General features: G+C 36.1%; 1 protein-coding gene and 1 long non-coding RNA gene across 3 annotated transcripts; one reads left to right on the forward strand and one right to left on the reverse strand.

Moving 5' to 3' along the window:
• Positions 1 to 378: 378 nt before the first annotated feature.
• Positions 379 to 23,436, reverse strand: LOC124637365 (palmitoyltransferase ZDHHC8). 2 transcript variants are annotated; one of them, XM_047173758.1, is made up of 9 exons: positions 23,248 to 23,436; positions 17,348 to 17,466; positions 14,649 to 14,806; positions 13,772 to 13,944; positions 12,515 to 12,709; positions 10,344 to 10,530; positions 7,938 to 8,158; positions 7,446 to 7,604; positions 379 to 3,545 (listed from the first exon to the last, which is right to left on the reverse strand). In XM_047173758.1, the coding sequence occupies exons 1-9, from the start codon at positions 23,337 to 23,339 to the stop codon at positions 3,101 to 3,103; spliced, it is 1,749 nt and encodes a 582-aa protein (XP_047029714.1). In that variant the 5' UTR covers positions 23,340 to 23,436; the 3' UTR covers positions 379 to 3,100. The 2 variants fall into 2 exon arrangements, with proteins under 2 accessions (XP_047029714.1, XP_047029715.1); XM_047173759.1 differs by having other exon boundaries at positions 7,938 to 8,134; positions 23,248 to 23,435.
• On the forward strand, positions 3,545 to 7,683 carry LOC124637366. The gene is made up of 2 exons (XR_006985228.1): positions 3,545 to 3,790; positions 7,409 to 7,683. It is a non-coding gene; the product is annotated as an uncharacterized LOC124637366 (long non-coding RNA).
• Positions 23,437 to 24,023: the final 587 nt, after the last annotated feature.

Genomic DNA, 24,023 nt, shown 5'->3' on the forward strand with positions numbered 1-24,023 from the left:
AACAAGCCTTTAACTTATTTAGAGTGGCAACCCAAATTAGTGATGTCCAATGGCGCAAGCATGGCAGTTTCTTTACGGTAATTTTACGGTTTTCTATTGTATACTGAACAGCAAGCTTTCTCATTATGGCGCCAAAATGATTTCAAAATTGTAGCATCAAGTGAGATAGTTAAAAAAAATATATTATTACTGTTTTCTAGTTTATACTGCAAAGTACCGATTTTAAAATGTTTTTTTCCATTTTTATTAAAATACTAGCAGTATTAAGACAAAAAATATGTAATTTATTATGAATCCAAATTCTGCTGGGGATGAAATTACTTCACGTGCGTTAATTACATAGAATACAGGGATTGCCAAAAAGAAGAAACAAGTGAGTTGATTAATTGAGTTTAATATCAATAAAATAAGAAAATTATTTACACAAATTTTATCAAAATACAAAAATAAAACACTGTCACATATAGGTAATAATAACGCTTTGAGGAGGTACTATTATAATTACACATTAGTCTTAGGTATGTTGCAGCGCAGCTGTATTTCAAACCTATTTATCCTCAAATGACACATTTTCGGATGAAGGGAAATGTCGAAAAAAAAACAATCTTTTGTACAATTTGTACATATACACGCATGATATTTTGGTCTAAACGCATTCGGACAACCAAAATTCTATAGAAATTAACTACGCATTAATTACAAAGAACTTTCTCTACACCACTTTCTAATAACTTAAAACATGCAAATACGTTTACACCAAAATATCATACAATTTTATTTCAAATAATTACTTCTAACTAGAAATAGTCTTTCTATATAAGATATTTATGGACATTAATATCTGGACTTTAGTCAGGTCAATCAACAACATTACTATGATCATGTGCATTGTCATTTCAACAGTGTTAATATAGCACTAAACGTGAAAATTTAAGTACGCACAATCAAACTAATGTGCCAAAACGATAACTACATTAAAATAAATATGAGAAACGGAATGTGCAGTGATGAGAGGCAGACGAACGAATAAAAGAACAACATAAAACAGTTCCTAGTAGGCCGTTCAACAAAACCTTTTTGCTACGTATTAAAAAAAAAATACGCTGCTGATATGTTTATTATGTAGTTTTAAAAAATATTGTATTTACTGGCACCAAAACTAAAACAGTGTTTGTTATTACATACGCAATAGTAACATTCACAACAAATACTATTACACAAGTTCTATACAAAATTGTCCTTAGATATCTGTTTTACATATTTCTCATGAATATTTACATACTTAAACCTTAATAAATAGAAGACAGTTATTGTATTTTTTTCTATACATGTTAAAACGTATCACCATCGAATATTTTGGTAATCAGCGTTCGCGATCTCGCGTATCAAAATCTGGTGATACGTTTTATATATTTTGATATTTTATATTATATCATATTAATAATAGATATTTATTTATTTATGTACATAATGTAATCTCAACTGACTCACTTCTATTTCAACGCGTTCAGTGCATCCCGTGTAATAGAATAATATATTCTTTTTACATTACAAACAGTATAAGTACAGTTTATGCTGGGCAAAATAGGAATTCGGAAAGTTGAGATCCGTGATGAAAACAAAATGGCGATACTTTATTTCGCACGTTTTTAACGCTTAAAAAATTGTCGTTTCGAGACTTTCACAGACCAAACTCAATGTAGATTTTATGTAAAACCATTTCGCCACAATTTTGGTAATTTGATTGTTTATTTGCAAACTACTTTAATGTGGTCTTTAATTCGAAGCGAAGTTTGTCGATGTTTTGCAGGCTAAAACTCTGTCCATGCATTTATAGTTTACATAAATTCTACATAGAACATAGGTGACACGCAATAATTCCTGTCACAACCGATCCTAACCAAAGATATACATAGGTCTGATAGTTCACGCGTAGTCTGCGCTCGTAGTGAACTCAGGCAACTACTGATATTAAATTTAATTTAGAAATAGCAACTATTTAAATAAAACTTTCAATTGCATTGTTCATAAACCTTCAAAGCTGCCTGATAATACCGACATTATGTGTTCTTCATAACACGATACACAAAATCACTAGATCATGCGCCGGCGCCGCGTAGTTCTAACTGACGTTTGAGTATCCGGAACAAGTTGCTCGAGCCAAAGTTTTTACATAATTTTATATTTAATTATAAATTATTTTAGTGCGTTGTAATCACACAACAATTTTTCACATTTTAACACACGCAGATATGATTATATCGTGAACATTTAATCACATATTATATTTATATTTTGTCACTAATCATAAAATAGGAAAGTTTAATTTATCACTAGATTACAAGAATTAATAGACTTGACGTTCTCATAAGGTCAAACAGCGCAAGTGATACAAAGGATTTAGCAATTTGTTTAACGTGGTTTTATCACAACAAAATTCAGGAAAGTTTTATAATTCCCACATCGAAGATCAAAAGCTAAAAATCAATGAACAAGACGCGTGCTCTAAGCTACCTGTGACTACAGAATATTTGGCACATTATTTCACGCATCGTGCATTTTTTACTTTGGAGAAGTCATCTCTGTCGAATTGTGTCACCTCGCTTAGTTTGCTACACCTCTTATTAATGGAGTACAATTATAAGAGTAGCAACGGCGTCCAAAACTAACGATAAAGAAATAATACTTTTTTGATAAAAACGTCAAGTAAAAAACGCACGCTGCGACATTTTCTAAACCTCGCTGCGACATTTTCTAAACCTCGCTGCGCCCGCAGAAAGTTTCAACTAAAAAAATTGAGGCAGATTAACGAATCAGTCAATTCCATAACCTCCGACTACCTGACACGTCGATTTAAACCTAAAGGAAAAACATACAACAGCTCCTTGAAAAACAATATTCATAAATATATTTTTACACAATAATTGAGACACTCGGGTGCTGATACATTTTCTCTTTTATATAGTTCTATATAATTATTATGTCATCTCGGAATCACAACACTGGGGGACTATGTACACTCTCTCGACGATTCACAATTAAATATAGGTCAACATTACAAATGACTCACAAATATACATAGATATAAAAGTGGGTGCGCTCAGACGGAGATCTCGTAGTTGCAGTCGTAGACGGAGGCGCGGTCGGGCGGGTCCGGCGGCGGCGCCCGCGACTCCAGCGCGTCCTGCACCTCCAGCGCCCGCACGAACGACAGCGGCCGCCCGCCGCCGCCGCCCGCCCGCCGCCGCGCCAGCGGGGACGCCACGCCCGGCGGGAACACCGCCACGCCGCCGCGCGGCGCCGCGTGCGGCAGCGCGTGCGCGTGCGGCGCCGCCGGGTGCGGCGCGCGTTCCGCCCACAGGTAGTTGCCGCGCTGCGGCGACGCGGCCAGCTCGCGGATGTCGTCGGCCGTGGGGCGGTGCGGCGCGGCGGGCTCGGGCCGCAGCAGCTCGCCCTCGGACAGGAAGCGGCGCTGCGGCGAGGCGCGGCCGCCGACGCCGATGAAGTCGGGGCGGCGCGGCTGCGTCGGCGTGCCCGGGTTGGACCTGTCAGGCGCGGCGCTCACGTCAGGGGTTTAATCGCGCGAGCTCGTCCGAGCCCTCGCTATCGTTATCGTACGGCCTACGGACAGAAGGAGAAGGGAGCTGCGGGGCGAAGCGTTTGCACGTGCGATCGCGCGACCGGCGCCGCCGCCCTCGGACACGGCACGTTCAGACTGCCCCGCGGTGCTGCGCCCCCCTGTCGGCGACGGCGGGGCGGGCACCGCGGGGAGTGCGGTTCTTGTTATCAGGTCAGTTATTTACATGAATGATCACTAGACCGTACCGCAACCCCGACTACGTCCCAGATGTCACAATTAACAAACAAGTCTAATCTACGTTTAACATTGAGCATGTAACACGTGTTTGGGAGCAGAGTATAGTCATCGTCGGAGGTGACGACCGGGTTCTGAACGCGTAGAACTTTGGGTCCGGAGGCGGCGAGCGCCTGCTACGGTTGCGGGGAGCATACCAACGCCACATGCCACAACTATGTTACACTAATATATCATACACACTACTGCATCACTACGATCTACTGCATGCTTATCCTGGTGAAATAAGTAGTAATATCAGTGTTAGTATCTCTTATAAATTAAGCTTCTCTTGAAATTAATTGTTCTAGCTTTAAAAAACCAAGAAGCATTCTTATCTAAAATCCAGATTTAAAAATAAATAAGTCAACTAGGTGCAATGTGCTTGAACAAAAAAACCGTGCATCATTTCATCAGGATAAAACAAAACACCGGCAAGCAACGACACGACATACAATGGCATTTTACATGATGAATAACTGTATTATCTTGAAATGGTAAGAAGAATTCAAGCTTAAATGCTTATGAAAACTTTCTGAAAACGAAGAATCCATTAAAAATTCCATAAAATTATATTAATATTTGGAATAAAAAATCAAGATAAAAATTGTGGAGATAGCAAGGAAATATAAAGAAAAAATGCTAGCTTTGTAATGACGTAGAAGCGACGAAAGAATTATTTAAAAAAGGAAAAAAATCGTGAGTTCGACTAGCAATCGTTCGTTTACCATGAAGCATAACTTGTCTATGATCATAAGTCGACCATAGACAGGCGTTGGTAGCCGTTTTCAGCCATTGTATAGTGTGTCGTACTACGCCTGCGTCCCGGTTTCTCACAACAGCTTGCAAATAAAAAAGTAATGTATATATTTTTATGAGGTATACATAATATTTGTGAATTCTGTCATTTTATCATCCACTAAAAAAACTAAGACTTCAAAACTGAAGGATATTTTCTAAATTGATGTAACAGACAGAATTCCCATAATAACCTAGTTACACCATTTTTATTATACCTAATTTCTAAATTCATTAATAACTTAGGCAGAGCCAAAAAGGCTACTTGGTCCCCCTCCCCAATAAAATATTAAAAAGTGTAAAATATAAGAGTGGAAACCGTAGCCACAAGTTATATACATTTTAAATAAATTATAATACAAGTTATTCTTAAACATGCAAACTGTTTAAAATACAACGGTGTAACAGATTATGTATTTACAAAAAAAACTCTATATACAAAAAAAAACATGCTTAACTCGTGCTTTAAAAAATCCATTAAAGATATAAAGCACAATAAAAAAAAAACTCAGATTTCTGTTCCCACATTATTTACAAAAACGTCGCAGAAATGTCTAAAAGTAGAATAAAATATAATTAAAAAAAAACTGCAAATGCAGGCAATTTTCAAAAACCCTAACGCTTACTTAGAATTAAAAAATATTCGTAGCAAAAACAGAACCAAGTGCATAACCATGTCAAATATACAAAAAATAAAATAAAGTAAGTATATGAATTAGTGGATATTTTTATTATAGCTCTAATTATTACAATATTTAAACTTACTGTTGGGGATCTGAAATCTAGAAGAAGAAATAGTTAAGAATGGCTTGATTCTACATGATTTTTTAAGAAGAATTTCTAGAATACATCCAAAACAAAAAAATACTAAAATGAATGAATTGCAAGATGATAACTTGATAGATACCGTCTGACCGTTCTTTAGCACAGTTGACTGTTGCTATCAGTTAAGGTACGTTTAAAATTCTTGCTGCCGACCGCACATGCTACGACCTCATGATGTCGGCCGCAGCTGCACTCCTGGTTTGTATGTAATTACATGAAACCGTTTTGAAACCAGGCACGGCAATAGCACATGCAGCCGCTGTCAGATATCTGAGGGCCTATGCACACCACGTTTTTTAAACGCGCCGTCGACGCGCGTTTGTAGCGATACAGACGCGATACGCACGCAAGACAGACGCAGCCTGTATGATAAGCTTATGTAAAAATATCCACAAATTCTTTGTAAATAAATAATAAATAAATAAATGGCATAAACACACAAACACACAGGGGCAAACAACGACAGTAGACGAATTACCGTTGACACGTCGGCTCTATGCGTTAGGTCCACCTGCCGCGGTAAGCGGTAAATCACAAAGTTTATATTTCGTAACTGCTATGAGACCACAAATATGTTTATATAGAATTTCTTGCCAAGGAATTCAAATTTCTCCAGCCATGATTTTGATATTGGTGAAGTGAAAGATAAAATGTCCATATGTGGGCTTGAAGATGAAAGAAAGGAAGAAAAACTCATTTACTCACACAAATCTTAATGACGGTCTTAACGACTATTTAGTACTGATAAATCGTTTGAAATTAATAAAATGAACATGAAACAAGAATAACTTAAACGCATGTAGGATAGAAAGATAGTAGTTTTTGGGTAAGCACAAAAAGATTTTCACACAACATTTCTACCAAAAGTAGAAAACAATATATATTCATGGTCTCACCGCATATTTTTCGTGTATTTACATTTTATAGAAATCTTTACATTCCCAGTTAAAATACGTAATAGACAATAAACTATGGAAAATATTATATTCCATTATATTCTTGTGACTCTATTGGTGGGTAGACTGAGATATATTATTAATCATTGAAGATTTGATATTTCTCAAATGTGAAGGTTTGAGAAGTAGTAAATGATTTATGTCATGTGCAATTGAAATTTTAACCTTTGTCATAATTGTAGCGAAAGGTATAACTTGCATGTTTTTTTTAAATATTTTAACTCCAAAATCTCAAGTCTACCCACACTTTGGCCACTTTTTAAAATATTTATATTAGTAAGCAACCCTCACATCTTACGAAGCTAAATATACACCACTGACAATAAATATGGACAGTAAATTAGTGTTCCCAAACTCAGTAACTTCTAATATGTGAATGCAAAACATTTTACATGCAAATAAACACTGAATCAAATCAAAAACATATAAGCACAGCACCGACTAAACAGTAATATAACTTTGCAAAATATCAATAGTAAAAAATATTTTTTTTACTGTAAAAAAAAGTATTTAAAAAATCTTGTTCAAAGTTATACTTCTGTGTTCGTCCGTACCGTGGTTTAAGCGATGCATTCCCGGTTTAGGTAGAAGGGGATCAATACCATTTCTGTTAATGATGGGAACAGGCCATGATACAATGGGAAATAATATAAATACCTATTTAATCATTATGGGAACATGTTCTCTTCTCGATAAATCAGCCAATTAGGTAATCCTTTATTGAAATTTTGATCTAGTAACATATTTTAGTAAAGAAGTATAGTTTGAAGTTCAATATTAACAACCTTGATTTGACGAAGAATTTTGAAAAATTATATTTATTTTGCGGAAACTGAAAGATGTTTTCGAAACATATTAACATTTTTCAATCACAAATAAAATCTTGATAATTTTCTAGTTTTGAAACAATAACATTGTGACGTCATAATCCATGTACCAACACTAATATAAAGTGACGACATATATTGTCTTTCAGTCTCCGCCGGTCCTCGGTCGCGGCTGGTCGTACATACCTTCTGACTGGACTGCTGACGGCCAGCGGCGTGGGGACGCCCAGAGCCTTGATCCTCTGTTGCATTGTGGGCGAGGGCCGGGCTCCGCCGTTGGAGCCCGTATCGTATCTCACCGGCTCCATTACGACTCGGTAGCCGGATGTCGTGGTGCCACCGTGGCTGGAATACCATATAGCATCGTGTGAATATTTGATTTAGAATTTGTAAAAGTATGATCTTATTATATCTTAATATCCGATTATATTTGTTTCTTGTTCAGCTCTTCTGAAACGTGTGATTCATAAATTATTGTTAGTTAGATGTTAATGTTATACCTAAACATCACTAAAAACGGACTTGAGAGAGAAGTCAGTTAATTTAAGTCCTATTGCTAATTTTTTTTCTCATTGTTATTTAACTTCTCAATAGGTTGAAAAATCTCCATAGTTAAAAATCTAAATATAGTAACATTGGTATGTATGGTAGGTACATTGAATAGTATGTAATTGTCACCTGGTATTTCTCGAAAGCGGACTGAGTCTCGGATAATGGTGCGGCCTTGGCGGCAGGTGATGATGTGCGTCGGGCGGGAACAGGTTGGCCGCAGAGCCCCGGCGCTGTAGGGGCGGCGGCGTGGGCTCGCAGTCCGCCGACTGGGAGGCGCCTGGCCCATCCAGCTCGCCCTCCGCCTCCTCCCGTCCCGGAGACAGCTGCGAGGGCGCCGCCCACACCAACTTTACACTCTAGCTCTTACTCACTCGCCGATAGGGGATAAAAGGGGGGGTACAAGCGGACAGTCATACCACTCAATTATAAAAAAGGAACCAAAATTTTACTTCTAGGTTTGATTTTGCAGTTTGACAACCCATCTCAAAGTTACCGAGATAGATCCAAACTGAATTGGTTATGTTAAAATTTTGGTGTACTATTTCTCCCTCAAGTTGTATAACACAGTTTTAGGGAATAGTGCGAACAGTAAGAATTAGTGTTTTCGAAAACATAGAGACTGATCTACGACACATAAGACACCACCATAAAACATTCCATCAAGAATAAAGAATTAGGTAATATTTTTATGTTAAACAGCGCCATTGCAATTTGCATTAGTTTGTAAAAGCGTGTGAATATGAAACACTGACTCCATGACAGATTTTGTATTAATCAGTGAAGTAAACACAAAAAGCTCAGAAATATGTGACAATATAAAATACACATATAACGTTATTTTGGGACAAAATTTTGTGTTAGAAATGTGGGCAAGGTCGGAAATACTTTACTATTATTATCACTATTGTAATGTCAATTCTAATGTAGTTTACTGCGATGTTAAGTTATTTATTTACCTAAATTCTACAAAATTATGTTCCGACTTCGATCAAAAAGTGGTTTTACTTTCACAGTGCACAAATTACTGACAGACAACATTTAAGAAGTACCACAAACAAAAAAAAAAATTTCAACGGTTTTGGATTTTAAGTGCATAAAATAACTAAAAAATGTGCATTATAAAAGTGAGAACCAATTATGAGAATATCCACGGTATCAGGCCAGTCGTCCAAAAACAAACGTGTAAAATGACGTCATCAAAGAACGGCTAGCCTTAGGCCCAAGTTGACCGACAGCACAAACGTCCGTTTTCCTTTAAAGAACTGTTTACTTTGATATAAAAATTCATAGTAAACAGAAGTTTAAAAACTAACGTTTATATTGTTGGTGAACTCGGGCCTTAATAACTTGTTCAACCGATTCAGTACCATCACCACAAAATTACCTGATTGACTATAGTTCAGAAACATTAGTAGAGAGCCAGACATATCATGTCTTCAATTCACGTTAGTAAGAAAACTTTTAACAAAAAATGTGCAAGTGCTAATTTCGACCTTATGTCTGTGAATTGAAGGTATGTAATTCGCTCTACAAGCATGATAACTAGATGATGCTACTGGCTTATTGGATGTAACAAGCTGTATTACAGCCGCTCTCAATATTCTATCTATCTATGGTTTTGCTTACCAGAGATAGGAGATTGACATTAGGTACTTGTATGATGGTAATGTCAAAATTCTATCTGTCGTAAGCAAATGAATACATGGATAGAATATCGGGAATGGTCGCTAGTGAAGCATGAATTATAAAGTTAGATAGATGCTATAATTACAAATGGTTTTAAAAATGGGAAATAAAAATTATTTAGTTTATATGTTTTTAGTAAGATGTGAATATAAGTTAAATCCTTTTATTTAATAAAAATATTGTGATCTAAGATAAGCTTCTATAATGACAATAAATAGTTTGTTTTACTGTCGTTTTATTTTATGGTGACACCCAAATATTTTTGGTGCATTTAAAAACAAATATAAATCTCATGCACAAACACTGAAATCCCAAATCAAGACTACATAATGATTAGTCAAGACACAATACTCATCGAATACCACAAACAAGATCAGATTTAGAAAGAGAAAAATGTTGATAAGACCACAAACAATCATGCGATCCAAATCTTTAATAGCAGTTATAAATATTTTCTGCAAACACCAGCCAACATCATATAATTCAACCGAGTGTAAGTATGTCTTGTAAGTCTGTTTCTATCCTAAAAAATAACAAGTACCCACTACTTTCAAGTGACATTTGAGTATGTGATTATTCTTCTTTCCTACTTATTCTGGACTGACGTACGGGACTTTTACATCCAAATATCCTGTTCTTTCCTCATAATCCTCACCTCGTAGTCCCTATGCCAATTCCCACCTCATAAGGCCCCGTTATTAGTCTCCATTTAGCAATGACAGAAATCCCCACCTAGCTTAACTTAGCAGTGACAGAATACCCCTCGCAGCTTACTAATGACAGAATACCCCTCAAAATCCCCCCTTAGCTTAGCTTAGCAATGACAGCAAAGCGTCTGGCTCTCACCTTGTTATAGTGCGCGTGGGGTCCGGCGGGGCGGTGCGCGGTGCCGTTGTCCGCCGTGTACGTCTTTACCTGGTGCTGCGTGTCGGTCGCTATCGTGGAAATGGCGGACGCCGAGTGCCCCCCGCCGGGCATCGCTTCCCGCCGCTTCTTGCCGCCTTTGTAGATGTATTTCGACGGTCGGACTAGACTGGAAATTGATTAAAGAAAATTTTAAGATTTTTTGCTAGAGGTACAGGGATTATGGTGTTGAGACTGAGGGATTTGAAAAACAAATTAAGCAAAAAATACAACCAACTTGGAAATAGCTGAATAGAGAAAAAAACTGCAAAATATTCTGAAGAGGTCATCACTAATTCAGTAGTGATTTATCGACTTTTAGAGCAAGAAAATTTCACTAACAGGATTCGATATATCGATAAACTTTATTCTTATCGATATAGAGCAGTTACAATATTGTCCTATGCTACAGATATGTATGATCCCTACCTAAACGGAGCAACAGAGCAGGATTTGCATCTTCAATCTATTGGGATCTTGTATAGGGTTAGGGCTGGCGTTTATCGGTTCGCTATTATCTGTACTTTTTGGAACTTTGAATCTGTAAATAGGTATTATAGCTGAATAACACCCATTTTTGATACAAGTATCTGGGGGGCAACCTAAACGCTTCATTCAATATATACTTATGATACTTATTGGGGTAGGTAGTGAAAATTTACATATTCAATGTAATGACTGAATCTGGACATGGATTTTTCTTACTCAATGTTGACTCCAGATAAAAAATTGCCTAACAAGCCAAATTATTCGGTAAATTTGTATAGATTCCCATTTTATTTCATATTCTAACTACATTCATTTTTGGCGTCGAATGGTATTCAAAGTGATGGTTTCTCTAATTTACAAATCAACTATAAAATAATATTTAAAAGATTAATGCGCGCGATAAATAAACAATCAATCATAAAACATATTACACGATGAGTTTGGACACTGCACGCTAAACTTGTAATGTTATCGTATGTAACTGAGTCATTGCTGCAGGTATCGATTACAACATGTGGTATCACTACTGTCATATCGATATTGTCACTTCTAGCGGTTAATATTTACAATGTGTTACAGTATAAACGAATGTACATAAACGAGTTTTGTTACTTTTTTTAGTTTTCAAGTTAAAATACTATTTACATATGAAAGAGACTACTTTTAAAATTATTATATTTAGGTAATCACAATTTTGACGATCAATTTTATTAATGTACTTATTTGATACTAATTTATACACTAGGAAAGAAATTCATCAAATTGCACTCTTTAGGCTAAGAACTCACGGAGCGATTTTTAACCGTGCCCGCCGCGGCTGCGGGCCCGTAGCTTCTGTAGAATGCAGATATACATGTAAAAAATTAAAGCACATTTCACGACGCGATTTACGCCCGCAGTCTGCGCGTTTGTTTGCGGGTCCCGCTGCACCGGCGGGCAACTAGTAGAATCGCGCGGGCCGCGGTCACCCGCAGCGTCGGCGGGTTGCGCCCGCGCGCTCTGCGGTCGATTGGCCGGTTCACTAATAAGGGCCGATTCACTAAGGGTAACAAATAATCCATAACGATCTCTATCCTGAATCAGTGGATGCACCCAGAACCTTTTGGGTCTTTTTTTTTTCATTCTTCTGTGAAGTAAGTATAACGCAACAACTCGTTTCTGATGTGTGTCCATGGCGGTCTGGACTTCAACTGATCGTTAACTGCCCGTCTTGCGTCTTGCGATCATCGCCCGCCACGTTTGCGGGCGATAATCTCAACCGCGACGGCTGTGTAACCGCGCAAATAAACGGTCTCGTGAGTTTGGAAATAAAAACGCAGTTCCGCCACCGCGGCGGGCACGGTTAAAAATCGCTCCGTGAGTTCTTAGCCTCAAGAAAATCTCGGACCCTTTGTAAAACAAGATGTTTCACCCAACACAAAGTTTCAAACTTTCAAGTTTTTTTTTTCAATCTGCATTTTTAGAAATTTCTAGACCCGTTTTACAACAATAACTTTCACATAATACAATCACGTCATACTTTTATCAGTCTTTTTTTCCAAAACAACCGAACTTTTTTAATGTTTCCAACCCCATAATTTATTATGTGAGTTGTGTGTGAACTATTAACAAAATTGTCAACTTACCTAGGATACTGTGGACCAAACTGCGTATAACAGCAGTTGTACCAGCACCCTTTCGAGAAGGGGTTGTAGCCCCCGGTGAACTTGCCCGTCACCTGCTCGTTGGTGGTCCTGCCCCGGGAGACCAGCACCATGTGGAACCCGGTCAGGCCGAATATCGGTATCGCTAGTAGTGCGATTATGCCCATTATTACCATTCTGGAAGGTACTAGTTAAGGATTTTTGTAGATTGTTCTGGAATTTAATTTGAATTAAGACTGTTCCTAATATTTTATTTATCTGTTGTTTGGTTAAATAGAGATAGGAATTTGTCATTACTTGTATGGGTTTAATGTTAAAACAGATTAATCTATACTAATATTATAATTATAAAGCTGAAGAGTTTGTTTGTTTGTTTGAACGCGCTAATCTCAGGAACTACTGGTCCGATTTGAACAATTCTTTCGGTGTTAGATAGCCCATTTATCGAGGAAGACTATAGGCTACTTTTTATCCGGGTTCGTGCAGAGGTTCCCACGGGATGCGGGTGAAACCGCTGGCAGAAGCTAGTATAGAATATTGAGAACCGCCGTTAGAGAACACTTTGGAAGTCGGTCATGTAATAGGTTGTGAGAATTTCTATTATCGGTGATAGACTCCAATTAAGTGAATAATGATTTTATTCAATAGTTTTACAAATGATCTTATCTTGGTGTGGGACGCAACCTGCGTCGACACCCTTGCACCTTCCCACCTTCCCAGTACGGCGAGCTGTGTCGGTGCAGCTGCTGCAGCCACGGAAAACCTCAAACGGCACAAATATGTAAACCTCACCGGCAATTGCATTTTTGAGCCGTTTGGGATTGAAACCTTGGGACCATGGGGCCCAAGTGCCCACAGACTCTTTCGAGAAATCAGTAAGCGATTAGTGGAGTCCACTCGTGACCAAAGGGCTGGCCTATACTTCGGTCAAAGGATATGCATTGCCATCCAGCGTGGCAATGCAGCCAGCCTTTTGGGCACGATCCCAGCTGACAGCGATGCGGATGAATATTTTGATACTTAGTTTTAATATTTCCCTATCATAAGATCATTAGTGAATAATTGAGTACTCTTTTTCAATTCACAGCTAAACAGATAATTAATACGGAAGCAGATAAATTGAAAACGTGACCATTTCGCAACTCAGAACTATCTAATTCCGCTTATTGAATTCGTTATCAAAATCCGGTGAAAAACACTAGAATTATTAGAAACAAACGCAACATTTGTAAAGGATACGACACAATAGGCTCGACCTGCGTCAAAGTTTTGTTATTGTTCATGATATAATATAAACTGAGGCCGAATATGCTCAGCATGTGTATGGAAAGCGATATTAAGAAGAAGAAGAAGAATCTGTAGTTTCGTCGTCCGATGCAGTTGTTCACCCACGGACAGTGGTGGTCAAATGTCTGTGGACAACGAAAATAAAATAATATAGGACTAAGATTATGAAAAATATTTTGCTATTTAAGGTCTGTAAATAATAGGCGATACAAGCATTATCGTGACGTATATATACGCTGAGCATACGTTCGTTGTACGCTGGACTAACGCGCCGTGCGTACACGTGTGTAATGGCTCCCTAAGACCTTTTCATAATGGGAGCTATAGTTTTTATTGGGCTTAAAAATGATGAGTCATTTTTTGCTATCAGATAGTAATTTGTGAATATTCGTAAAATAAGAATTGTTAAAACATTATTTCGAATTATCACTGTAAACGATGGATAAGACCTCGCCCACTACTGATTAGCGTTTATTTTTTCAATAATTTTACTCGTCCCCGAATGGGCAAGCTACCATTTAGTCCATGGAGCATACAAGCTCTAACAATGATTGCGTGCAGATCCTCTTTCGAACTGCGTAGAATGCATTCATGCTTATATACAGTCTCTGCGTCTTCGCGTACTACATTCGTCAAATCTGAACGCACCATTATGTTCACCACTCAAAATTATTAATCTTGAACAAAATTGAATTGCTTTTAGTCCCAATCACTTTGCAAGCACTTAAAAATTGGAAGCTTGTTTCAAGTTCGCCTTAACCAAGAGCAAATAATACTGAGATTTCAGTTAGTAGGTAAAAAGGTGAATATAAAGTAAAACAAAACTTACTTCTATGCAATGATTGCACACAGAACAGTGCGAGCACCGTGGCGGCCGGTAGAACTTGCACGTGACGCACCATTTCATCCGCACGGTTATACCGTTGATCTCCACGCTGCGGTACAAGGGCGCTCGGAAGTCGTCCTCGCGGTCCTCGTCAGGTGGAGCTGGGAGGGGGAAAGCTTGGATGTACACTTGGTAGAAAATAAATAATGGGATCCCTTAGATAAATTCTTATATTACTATGTATTATTTTATCTTTATATTAATTGGAAATGTGAATAACTTATTATTAAAAGTGTGTGTTTCCCGCAATGTTCCTTAAAATTGTAGAATAAAAACAGGAAAGTGGTTTCGTGAATTTTAAAGTTCAATATAAATAATTCCTATATTAAATAATTAATATTTTGGAGCCCGGGTAACTGGGTTGAGGAGGTCAGATAGGTTAGACTGCAAGCCGACCCCACCATAGTTGGGAAAAGGCTGGGCAGGTGATGAATGAATATTTTGGAAGCATTTGTCTCTCGATAAATTTCTACTATTTAAACCCATATTCTAAGAATCTGAATGAACATCTTTATCTTAATTACTAACAAACAGATAATGGGCAATTTATGCTATAAAAGTAGTGACTAAATGACATTAAAAGACCATTAATAAGCCATTACCATGTCACGGTGGTAAATATCGTTTATTAGGCAAAGAGCTCAAGATCGCCAATAAAATTATATACTTTAAACATTAATATAGTACCAATTATACTATTACATTATACTTTATCGCGCGAAATTGGTAGTAAGTAAATTAATTTAGAGCGAAGTTATGTGATACTGAAATTAAAGACAGTAAGAATTTCTGACAGCTGTAATGTGCAAATCAAAAACTGAACCTAAATAATTATCATAAACTAACTTCCGTCAGCGGTTTCATTCATGTCCCATGATACCTACTCCACGCACCCAGATAGAAAGATGGTAAATGAGCTATCTAACACTGTACCTATCTATTTTTAAATCAGGCAAGTAGTAATCGCGATTAAGAAAAAAATGATATTAGCGATAAAATATGTGTATATTTTTCGAGTTACGACCTAATACAGCATTATAAAAATCCCTAAATTCGTGCATTCAGGCCGTTATGCAATATCGATTTTCTACTATTACTCAGTACAACAGAATGTCCCTTAAATTAGCGCAATCGTGTAAAATCAAGGGCATTCACATTAAGCCCGACCGATAAGATAGTGTTTCACAACGCAGAAACATACGGTATATGTATAAAAAACTTCATTAGCTCTGTCTAAATAACCCTAATTTACTTGTATTAGGGTGCGTTTAGACGTACAAAAAATTAATGCTAGAATTAAGGATCGCATACTGAAACGCCCACTTAATTTTAAGGTATTCTCAAACATCATTCTATCTCTGTCACACTTACATAAATTAGGTCCTAAGGCAGAAATACTTTTGAGTAGATCTTAAACTTACTTGTCAGGATTTCAGAACATTGCATATACCTATTCGTATTTCGTAGCAATATATCATGTTTCCCAGTTAAATTGTTTTAGTGTAACCAGCTGTCAAACGAGGGATCATCATTTTATGCTCACTTATAAAATTATTTTACGCAGTTTACATCAATATAATACATTAGTTATAACTTTCGTTCTTTATTCCTTTGGTCTACACACACCCTTAGACACACAAGATTCTTAATAGACTGTTTGTCTATGGCTTTGTTTAGTTTGCTTGATTAACTATTGCGGCTCTCTGAAGGGCGGGGTCATTATTTTTAGTCTTAGAGCAATTAAGTGAAGGATCAACTTGGATTACCCACCCCTCAGTCAATTTATTGCTCGTATAAAAGCATTTAGGTACTAAACAATTTTATCAATTTATATTTATTAAGTTATCTACAGATTAATTAAAAGTTTAATAGTTGATTCAAAGTTTTTCGCTAACAATGGAATTTTATACTCCAACCGTTATTAAAATTACACGGTGAAATAAAAATAAATTTAACTTTAAATAACGGTAATCTGAAACCTTATCAAATTAATCCTTGCACTGAACTGTGTTATCAAAGATAGATAGTATTTTATTCGCTAATGAATTACACTTATCTTTCAATACATTATGTATTTTGACACACCCGTTTTTTTTTTCTAATCTATAATATCTCAATTTAAAGACCGATCGACAAAGTCAAAATTAATTCTTCTCATAAAAAGTTATATTGTTTAAAAGTTTCCACTTGAAGCTAGATAGCAAAAGTTATTCACAGTAGTTGAATTACCTCTCCGAATACTCAAACGTCACTTAACTTTAAGTTCTAATTAAAAGTACATATTTCTGTCGATATAAGTGTAACTGATACAGATAAAATCGACTCGTGTTTCAGTATTCGGCCGATTGTATATTTTTATTACTTCAAATGTAGCATAAGTATCTCTAGTGTAAAGAGGATAGGTTTCGCTACACAGGCGGACTATTTTAATCATCATCCTCTGAGCCTTTTTCCCAACTATGTTTGGGGTCGGCTTCCAGTCTAACCGGATTCAGCTGAGTACCAGTGCTTTACAAGAAGCGACCGCCTATCTTACCTCCTCAACCCAGTTACCCGGGCAACCCATTACCCCGTGGTTAGACTAGTGTCAGTATTTTAATAATTTTAATAAAATTGAAAATAAAAAGCAGAAGAAATATTACCTTTTGGTATGACTCCCGGGTCCATGAAAGTGGCCAGGGTAAAATTGGCCAAAACAAAAAACGTTATGAAGCCTTGGTACGCGGGAACCCATGGGTGCTTGTGAAGGTAATATTGACACCTGAAAAAGACATAAATACAGTTAGTTATTAATGACATCCAAGACCGATTTCGAACACGGCGGCTGTTCTCATGTAAGGAGATCAGCCAAATGCGCAGGACATATTATAGTGCACTAGCATTTGCGGAGACACAGGTGCACTCTCTATTCCTTTACTCTCATAGCCCGATGGGACGGCAATCCAACACGACCGGAGAGAGATCAGGCGCAGGACCGACATTTACGTACTCTCTGATGCACGGGTGCATCAATCACAAACTTACAAACTACGGGCTGCTTTGTGAAAGTTTCTAAAACCCACAAAGTGATTTCGGCCCGACCCAGAAATCGAACCCGAGACTTCGTGCACATACAGTTATTATTACATATATATTAGATTTGCCGAGTGAATCTGACATTTCTATAGGTCACGTTGTTCACGGATCAATGGGCAGGTGAATGATTTTATTTAATTGACATTCCTGCTAGGAGACAGGTATTAATATTAAATACCAACGTTATATCGGATATCATATTACTAAATTATTTACTTATTAATATGTTGTGTAAAAAATTAATGACACATAAATTATGCTTTATGGAGTAAGTAAAAATCCGGAAATGGGATATATCAAGATAAACAGGATTTGTGAGTACCTATAGGACTAGGAAATATACAAAACCGAGTAGATTACCTAGGTATCACACATGAGCATATATATACAATACTGAGATGCATTATCTTATCTAGTTTCACATGCAAGTGTTAATATAAACCTAATTACAACCTCTTCATAGCCATATTACCCCCTAGGTAAGTTAGATAAAATGTTTACCACTTTTTAATTGAGATTCTATAAGAGGTACAGTCCGTTACAAAGGTCCTCCAAGTATTGAAAAAAGTTCCTGTGTAACCTGATATTCGCTAAGATTCTCACCTTTCTATCTGAGGGTAAGGGAAAATTGACATTGTTATTTCGTTCGACTAAATAACGATCTATAAATATATCGATTTCGTTGTATTTTTAACCACCATTAACAGGCAATAAGAAGAGAATAGAACTGTTTCTTCATTAGAGTTGATTGGAGAGAAAAGAAGGAGAAACTGCTTAGAAGAGATGCTTGGTAAAATCAGAACAATTTAAGGAGTGTTTTTGTATCATAAGGAAAGAATAAATAAGCCACAAAGGTTGTCAATGAATTTTATAAATAGGCATGATTATTCATTACACGAGTAAGTGGGTAAATTATACTATCAATTAATAATATTTCCATATAAATGGCATAAGGAAAAGGCTCCATGTCCTATGTTTTAACGGTAGAATACTTGAGCATGGCTAGAAATAATTTAGCAGAGAGCATGTTAAGTTAAGTATAACAATTATTAGTAAGTATTCCTGAATTTCGAGATTCAGAAGGCAGTATTGGTGGATACCGGCTGTCGTCTCTGGCCTGGCTTCAAAATCTCTGGCAGTCGTTACGAGTAGTCAAAAGTCTGACAACCAGTCTTTCCAAGGGGTACTAGGTTGACCAGGTACTAGGTTTGGGAGGTCAGAGAACACGGAAGTCAAGTAAAACATGTGATACTCAGCTGAGTAAGACTTAAAGCCGTTCGCCAACATTATTGGGAAAAGGCTAGGCAGATGATATTCAGTTTTTAAGTAGGTGAATACGAAGAACTAGATTAGTAAAAAAAACTACTAGGATGCACACATTGCACACGTCGGTCATGGAATCGATAGAAAGAGTCGGGCTAAAGCAAAATGTAAAAAAATATGACCGCAATACTGGGGACCTAATTGAAATATGGTCAGTTAGTCTGTGTGCAGTTTCGCATAAACCCATTCAGTGGGAGACCTTTTAGGTATATTGTAGACCATAAAAGGCTTACTTCGAAATACACAAACATTACTTAACTTTAAGTCCTACTTAATATAAGTAATCAGTGCTTAGAATTGAATTAGATTATAGTAATCGGCAGTTAAAGGAACCTTGGTAAAGAGGATAAATAAAAAGCACAAAAAAAATACCACTGATTCCCTAGACATGAATGAGATTCAAATAAGAAAAGTCCAACTAAAAATAAACGAGCTAAACCAAACTTATAAGAACTACACAGACTTAAATTACGAGCGGAATTCTTAGCCTATAATTAAGAGGCTAAATAAATGCATAGTTGCAATAGTTTACAATACAATACAGACTATGTTTATCGCCGGAAACCCCTAAACCAATCCGCGGTACTAAACACTAGTACGAAAATAAATGTTTCGTGTTAATAGATTAAACACACGCTTGTTCAACGTACATTTAAATTTTCCACAGGTAATCTGACTAGGGTTTTCTTAATTGGGTTAAACTTCCAGAGTAATTATCGTCAGACTTTAACTGTCCCACTGCAAGGCAGAGGCCTCTTCTCATACAGAGAAGGAATGAGCGTTAATCATCACGCTTGCTTAATTTAATACGGGTTGGCGATTTCATATTTAAAAGTCCAGGTTTCCTTCACATTTAAGTGATTCATTTCAACAACTGAGTCATTGGTTTCCAAGATATATTTCGAAATAACTACATAACTTGAAAATGTTACATAGGTACTTGCCCAACCTGGCATTGAACCTGCACTGTCCCATTGGTGAGAAGAAGTCATACATTCTACCAAGAAAGCAACAATAACAATTATGCAAAACAATTATAAGCTATTATAATCAAATTAAAATAATAACACGTTAAACTTGTACCAACTTGTTCAAAACAGGTTTAAATAGTTCACCACAATGTATTTATCACAATGTAAATATTTAATAGGAGTCTCAATTCAACAGTAGTTATTACATAACTATAGCATTTAGTGTGAACTTAACCCAGTTTTTTTGTTAACTTGTTAAGTTAAAATCAAGTCACGGACAATTGAAATTAGTACCTAGTCGTAATTACCATTTTACACCTGTTTTTTCCTACAAAGTTATAGATACAAAAACTAATTTATATAGCCAAATGTTTTGTTTCCTTACACATTGTAATAATATGTGTTTTTAGGTATGAGAAAGTAACTTATCTGTTGATCAGTTACGCTTTCACAGTTCAACTTCCAACCTGTTTTTTCTTTATTTAACTAAAGCCTTTTTCTTAAATTGTAAATATGCATGAAGAATACATGGATATGTGCACCTACATTATGGCTACATAATAATTATAATTACAACAAACTATTAGGTATTTAGTTATAAAATGTGGCAACATACCACAGGCATGTCAATTTTAGTATGACTAATAACAATCTAGTTCTGTATTTAAATTAATTTTGTTATAAACATAAAATTAAAACCCACAAACCTTATTGTCAATCACTCAAGAATTCTCAGAAAAATAACAAAACAACATACAAATTTTCCTACATAGTACCTAGTTAGTACTTATGTACATCATCACCTGTCTAGCCTTTTCCCAACTATGTTGGGGTCGGCTTCCAGTCTAACTGGCTACAGCCGAGTACCAGTGTTTTACAAGGAGCGACTGCCTATCTGGCCTCCTCAACCCAGTTATCCGGGCAACCCAATACCGCTGGTACATAAAAGATAAATAATTTATTTAAAGAAAATTCATAAATAAGTTTGGTTGTACTACATAGATCTTGAATAAATGAATATTTTTGATTCTCATTATTTCACAGTTTGTTGTTAAAAATGAGAGTGAAAGTTAAAAGTTGAAACATTAAGAAAACCAGTTTCTTGCTATACAATGCATTACTACAGCAATATTATTATACATATGCGTATGTGTATATTTGTATTGAAAACAACAATATTGTTATACTCACTTATGTAACTGTATTATTTTTATGAATTTAACATATTTTTAGACATTAGACTTTATACATTTTTTTATTCTATTATGATTGATTCACTAACTTTGAAAAATAATAGTACTATAGATGCATTCTTTATGGCTTATGTTTAACTGATCACCAGATATAGTAACAAATAGCAGACAAAAATAGTAAATGATCACCAAAATGAAACTCGCATTTTAATGTAAAACTATCACCAAAGTTTTAACACTTTGCTATCCTATTTAAGTGAAATTACTCCAAAATAAATCATGCATAAGCCAAAAATAGTAAACGATCACCAAAATTAAACCACCATTTTAAAGTAAGATTACAACCAAAGTTTTTAAATTCTGCTATCCTATTTAAGCAAAATGAGTCCAAATAAATAATTGTTATCCCAAAAGTAGTAAATGATCACCAAAAGTAGTAAATGATCATCAAAATTATACCAGCGTTTTAATATAAAATGATAATCAAAGTTTTTACATCTTGCTATCCTGTTTAAGTAAACTGACTCCAAAAAAATAAGTTCGGCCTGATACAATAAATGTAATAACATTATGGGGACCCTTTTCCTGCACTAGGGTGGAAAATTGTCTATTGCATGCCTCTAAACACACTCTTATCGCAATAAGAGTGTGTTTTCGAGGGAGTGTATTGAGAAACACATTCTTCTTCTTCTTTCTCCTGTCCTGTTCTCAATTTTACTTGGGGTCGGCGCAATATGTCATTTTCTTCCATTTTCCTCTGTCACTCGTCATACTGACACTCACGCATGCATTGCAAGCCGGACACATAACTTAATATGGCATCATAATACTTTATTTGGTAATAAGCCTACATTTTATGGCAATCACAGTGACTTATTTAGGCAAAAATAATACATTAATTTGGTCGTCAAGAGTTGGTGATCATTTACTAAATTTGGTGGTCGAATACAATTTAAAGTGAAGTCGTGACTAAAATAGCTGGTACTATTACATTTTTAGACTTTATTTTTCTGGTGTTCAGTAGATATTTCTGGTTACAAAACTTAGGGTATCAAAGCATTTTATGGTGGTCATTATATTTGTTCCCATTCTTTATATGTAAACAAATCATAAAAATTGCTGAACTACTGTTTTACTATTCACTAAACTTTAGAATTTCAGAACTATATTTTTTTCTGATTCTAATAAGACTTGATTATTTAAAAAAAGGTTGTATATAACAACAAACAGGTGTTATTAATATAAACAAATTAAATAAGAAGCCAGTGAGTGTCAAAAGACATGGCTATTATTTTTAAGGTCACACAACAGACTCTGTAAACAAAATGTTCTACCTACACAGTTCGTACATAAACACACAAAGTGTACATAATATATATACGCTGTACGTGTTTTTCAAAACTATATCATGTGTATCTAGGCTAGATAAGTCATTATAAATACCTAATGGATATTCATTTTGTCATCATGTAATATTTACAAAGTGATAACATCAATGAAACTTCTAACTCCTACACTTGTAATAATGTTGATATGTAGGTAAACAACACGAAAGTTATCAATCAAACTTAATAAGAAATAGAATAGCAGTACAAATGTATGTCTGACTGACTCATTTATCACACCATGAGACATCTTTTGTTTATACAGATTTGGTTAGAGCACAGGAAGTGGCTGGCCATTGACACGACAACACTGGTTACTCACTTCAAGAAACGCTAATTATTAAATGGATATTATGGTAATGTAAATATGACTTATAATTACTTGGAACATGGCTCCTACACCATCATTAAGAATCTTATAAAAAATGCTCTTACCGTTAGCGCCACAGGCATTGCAGGGGTATAATCCACACACAGACACACAGGGCAAGTGCACAGCCCCAAGATATTAATAGAAACAATTCAACAATCTCATGTGAAAGTTGTCAAACCGAAAATGAGAATTTACAGACGATCGACGACATTGTATACTTACGGGAAATAAAAAAACAGGGATGTTGTGCCCAACAATAGAGTCCAGGCGAACGTCGCGGGGATGTATCTCGTTTTGAGGTCGCATTTGGGCATATTGTGTCAATTTTATTTCCCTAAAAGAAAATTAACTCAGTTTTATTCACTACAGATCAACATGGCCGCACCTATTAATCTGACAGAAACAGTGTGGCCGTAGTAAATTTTAGGGACGTATGAATGTCACAATTTAATAACCGTAATCAATTTTTACACCTTTTGTAACGGTTTTCATTCATAGTTTATGTATTGAGTGGTTTTGGAGTAAAGTGTGTATACCTTTTTTCTGTATTTTAAACCAAGGGCAAAATTGAGAGTATAAGTATAATTTGTTACGATTCCCCATTTATTACATGGTTTGCACGTTCATTGGGGATTCTTTTGGTTGTTCTATTAGCTTTTCGCGTTCCTCATTCCTGAGGAATTACTTCCAGCCCCTGGATAATAATAGTCCATCTACTTTGCCACCAGATACCTTTCATCATCTTTGCTTAAATACATCTTCAGTCACTTCAACTCAACAAGCAAAATAAGTAACAATATCGTTTTCTCATTATTAATCATTATCAGTTTATTTTATAAAACCGTAGACCGAGTATATATTTACTGTCCTCCGTCTAAGTGTTAAAATGTATGTTAATCGTGTGACATATTATATCGTCAAAAAACAACTAATCCATATTATCACAATGATGTACAATATGCAACGTGTGCGATGCACAGTTATATGAATCTATAACA

This window comes from Helicoverpa zea, chromosome 16 (assembly GCF_022581195.2).
Source record: "Helicoverpa zea isolate HzStark_Cry1AcR chromosome 16, ilHelZeax1.1, whole genome shotgun sequence".
Taxonomy (NCBI): Eukaryota; Metazoa; Arthropoda; class Insecta; order Lepidoptera; family Noctuidae; genus Helicoverpa; species Helicoverpa zea.